Here is a 4,449-nt window from a genome sequence, read left to right on the forward strand (position 1 = left end):
ATTTAAAAAAAAAGGGCCAAGATTGGGAATGATATGCAAAAAAAGAAGGTTTCATAGATAGAGCCAATGATGGCGCTAAAGTTAGAGGAGGTTGGATTTAAGGTAAGGTGTGGGGCGTGGCAAGGGGAGCATGTTAGCCCAATGAACTTCGACAGGTTAATGTGGCATATGAGTACAAGTATTTCTTGACAAGAGAATGCACTTTGATTGTCCTAGGGAGCTAGATGAGGAACGAGACTTAAAAATTCCGGGCCAAGATTGGGAAATAGGTTTTTTCCCGCCACTAACACACCCGACTACTTGGGGTCGATGTTGCATGCAGCAGCCCCTCTCTGTAAGCCACCCTAACCTCTCATCCCATAGCAGAGCATCGATTAGGATTGGAGCAAGGGCAGGGGCCAAAGATTGGGAAGGCCAAATGAGAGGAGAGGTTCGAGAGAGAGAGGCAAAATCGAAATGGGGAGTTAAGGTAAGGTATGGGCAGCGTGGCAAGTGAGCCCAAGAAACACATGATAAGGATGATGATAATTAAGTGGCGATAATTAGAGGGTAATTAAGAGGAAATATCAAGAGCTTCATTGATTCATTGATTGAATCCGTCAGTTTTCCGATTCCCCGCCTCAAAATCCATCGTCGTTTTGCGTGTTTCCCCTCGCTTTTTGTTGTTCCGTCACACCAAAATTCGCATCGTCCTCCCTTTTTCTGCTTCCTTCGCTGCCGAATTCGTCCCTTGTTTTGGTTTCCATCCCAGATTCCATCGCACACAGGTCTCCACCGCTTCAAATCAGCTCTTGCCGCCCTCCGACTCGCTCTCCTGCCTCTTGTTTCCCTTTCGTATCTCCTTATCCTTAAATTTCGTTCCTCTTTCCCTCCCCAGCAGTTCGGGCACCGGCCGTAACCGTAATTTTCGTGAACGGAGCGCGTCTCATAGTTCACACCTCTGCACATGACGTTGTGATCGTTCGTCAAGGTAATTCTTGCCGTTTTATACATTTCCGAGCAAATCAATCCCTTGTTGAAATGAAAAGACTGGAAATAGAGCATAGGGAGATGCAGATCGTTGCCTGTTGATTGCCGCGTTACACATCTGAACTTTTCTTTCATGCAGAGGGGACGAAGGAACGTGCGGGTCTTGACGGAGATGCTGTTACAGGAAAGCTTCGCAAAATCCTGACAATCGTGACCGAAGAAATAAATTCTACTGTGATGCTGGGGTCTTCGGAAAGCGAGACATGGCAGAGGCTCTAAAGGCGGCTTTGCGGCTGCTTCCTACCTCCAAGGCTAGCAGTGCTGGCGCCACTGTGGCTTGCTCCAGAGCATCACTGGCCGGACGCCACGCATTTGCGGACCAATCCATCTTTGTTTCATTAGCCACTCAACCACAGCTGCATGCTCGTGAACGACAACAGAGTACGGTTTCCGGGCTTGCTCGCTTTGCCAAAGCAGTGCTAACGTATGTGGGAGTGGGCCTATCAGCAGTCACGGCCAATCAACTGACTGGACCCTCAACGTTGCTTGCAAAGTATGATGATACTTCACGCATTATTAATTTCCGTAATCTTGCATCTTCTGGACTGATGTTTCGTTTGTGACCTTCGAAATGTCAATTATGGGTGTGAATAAGTTCTTTCTTGGAGGATTATTACAGGGAGGTCAAGAGAGAGCGCCGTATCATGGCTGAGGAGAACTCAGGATCCAGCTGGTGCTGTGTGGCATCCGATCGATGCTTTGTTCATCAAGGATTGGACAAAGAGACTGTCAATCTCTATAGACACTATGATATGCTGCCTACGAGGAGGGGCATTTCAATATCTAAGGACATACATAATACAGAAACAGAGGAAGATCTATTTCTGCTGAACGAACAGTGGGGTGTTGGGGATAAGCATGACTTACCTTGGCAATTCGGTCCTAGTACCAATGTTGATTATAGTTCTCAGTACATTACCTTGGAGGAGACATCTATGTCAGAGTTTGCAGATTTTTCAACAATAGGAAAGAAAAAGATAGACTGTGGTGAATCTGCAGACATCGAGCTTGAATGGCAGTGGATAATAGATCAACAGCCTCCCAAGTGCAAATCTTCTCCCTTCGCCGAAACAAGAGACAACGAATCAAAAGAGGATGATGCTTCTGCCAATCTCCAGAAAGATGTGGATTTAACAATGGCAAAAGGTGAAAAAGACACATTAACAGTGAATTCTGGATCTGCTGGTTTAGAGATTGAACAAGCTCTTGCTATTGTACCTAGTAATTCTTCAAGGAAGTCTGGAAATCTTTCAAAAGAAATGAGTACTACAAAATCTCAGCTTAAAGATAGTACGTCCTGGCGAACAGCTGACAGCAAGGAGCTAGCAGCTTTGGTTTCACAAAAGACTCTTGGACATTTGGAGAATTGTGATCTTCCGCCTTCGCAAAGTTATGTCATGCGAAAGGGACCTTTGGCAAGCTGTGATTTTACTCCTGCAAAGAACAATAAATTTGATATGTGTTGTTCTGTTGACAAGCTTCTCCTAGCCTCTCTTCTTCGTGGATATGAGCCAACTCAACTGGAGAACAAATCTTTACCCTCATCACCTTTATATATGGGTATGTCAGATCCAACACCTCTGAGTCAGCATCTGCCACATGTTTCTCAACCACTTTCTGTTCCATCGGTCCTGCCGCAACCTGTTACATCACACCGCAGCAGATGTTCGAGGTGAGAACATATGCCTACGTTGTAATCTAATTTGAGAACTGTTTGAACAGTCTGGTTTGCTAAAGTAATCCTTGACCTTGCTTGTAGTTTATTCACGAGGCTTCAAGGAAAACAGTTTCTCTTGCTAATGTTTCTCTTACAGTTTGGATGATCGAATCACAAGTTGGAATGGGAGCAGTGGAGGAAGTACCAGTCTTACTGGGCGAGGGTCTGATACCCTGGGTGAGGCTCTGTGTCACTCACAAACAAGAGCAAGGGAGGCAGAAAGGGTAGCTGCTCGAGCCTTGCAAGAGAAGGAGCAACTTGCACGTCTTCTGTTTAGAGAGGCTCGTACTACTCGAACCTACAAACACTGGGTTCAAACACTCGAAATAGAGAACATGTGGCTCAAGATGTACGCAAGAGATGAGTCAGGGTTGTGGATGGAAGACGACATTTTGAACCCTTCTATTGCTTTTGAGCGGCTTTCAAATAATCGCTGGAGACATCTTGGAAAACGGTTTTCTCGTAAGAAGATGCATCACCGTCTTGCTTCATTGTGGCGTAGCAAAGATTGCGATCGTGGAAGGATCTCAGAAGGCAATATTTTGGTGCGATGCACAATTGGGCTTGCTTTTGCTCTTGGTTTGAGTTTCGCAGGTGCTGGTGTTATGATTGGATGGAGCATGGGCTGGTTACTACTTGCCTACTGAGCAAGGTCTTGTCTGTTGGTCTAAATCTACATTGCTATTGCACGTTGTGATATGCCTGGTACATTAGCAGTAACATTTACTCTATATATCTTTTGAAACTCTGTTAAATACCTTTTACCTTGTATAGGATCATGGTCGTATGCTCTGTATAAAAAGCTAAGAGTATATTTGATTTTGTGGATATGTAATGGGCAATCCATGTACATTTGTAAGCAAATCCTAATTTACACTATGGTCGGACATGGTTTGTAAGTTATATTATTTGTGGATTGCAATTGATTTAAGGGCATGGAGGGCGTTGATATCAATCTTTTACTCATTTAAAGTCTTTGAGTTTGCTCTCTCTCTCTCACTCTCTCTCTCTCTCTCTCACACACACACACACACACACACACACAGATGATATGACATGACACCCTAGTAATGTCCACTCATCAACGGCATGCATTTTTTACCCTGCCCATAACCCTTCTGCGGTATTCAAAGGTGTCGTCGATGTAGGATCCTCCCATTTTTGCTGGCTCTCCATGCAGACTTATGGGTAAGAGTTTATATCTTGTATTTCTTCTTGCTTTACAATGTGAGAGTTGTTTTGGTTTTCTGCCATCCCCATTTCAACATCTCTTAAATAACTTTTTTATTGGTTTGATACTTCTCTATAGCCCATTGCCAATGCCATCCACCTCAACTTTCACTTCAACGGATGTCTTTTATCTTCTTTAAACACCCCCCCTCCCCCTCCCCCTTCTTCTTCCCCTTCAACAAAAGGATCCATCTTGCTTTCCGTTTCAAAAGTTGCAGTTTGAAGAATGTTCTGGGTCCTCCTTGGGCTGCTCATAGCACTTCACATCTTTTTTGTTTTCGTAAGTCATCTCTTTTGTTATTCGACTAATGTATTGTAAGTCTTTTCCCTTGTGATTTCCACCTCGTTGCTATCGCTTTCAAAGTATCCCTCGTGGCCTTGCAGTTAGTGTAATGCTTGGCATCCCCGTCTTTTGAACCAAGTAAGGGCTCTTTCACGATGATTGCTCTTTATTGTGTTATGCTATTTTGCCA

General features: G+C 44.3%; 1 protein-coding gene across 1 annotated transcript; it reads left to right on the plus strand.

Moving 5' to 3' along the window:
- Positions 1–590: 590 nt before the first annotated feature.
- LOC147893122 (uncharacterized) lies at positions 591–3,526 on the plus strand. The gene is made up of 4 exons (XM_087387092.1): positions 591–970; positions 1,109–1,522; positions 1,649–2,701; positions 2,844–3,526. The coding sequence occupies exons 2-4, from the start codon at positions 1,233–1,235 to the stop codon at positions 3,391–3,393; spliced, it is 1,893 nt and encodes a 630-aa protein (XP_087243218.1). The 5' UTR covers positions 591–970; positions 1,109–1,232; the 3' UTR covers positions 3,394–3,526.
- The last annotated feature ends 923 nt before the right edge of the window (positions 3,527–4,449 follow it).

The sequence above is a fragment of the Dipteris shenzhenensis genome, chromosome 16 (assembly GCF_047967505.1).
Source record: "Dipteris shenzhenensis isolate YYH24624 ecotype China chromosome 16, Dip_SZ_1.0, whole genome shotgun sequence".
NCBI classification, from domain to species: Eukaryota; Viridiplantae; Streptophyta; class Polypodiopsida; order Gleicheniales; family Dipteridaceae; genus Dipteris; species Dipteris shenzhenensis.

Coding starts and splice junctions, on each gene's coding strand:
- LOC147893122 (XM_087387092.1), top strand. CDS start 1,233: ATGGCAGAGGCTCTAAAGGCGGCTTTGCGGCTGCTTCCTACCTCCAAG. Junction 1,523..1,648: donor CCCTCAACGTTGCTTGCAAA/GTATGATGATAC, acceptor GGATTATTACAG/GGAGGTCAAGAGAGAGCGCC. Junction 2,702..2,843: donor CACCGCAGCAGATGTTCGAG/GTGAGAACATAT, acceptor TTTCTCTTACAG/TTTGGATGATCGAATCACAA.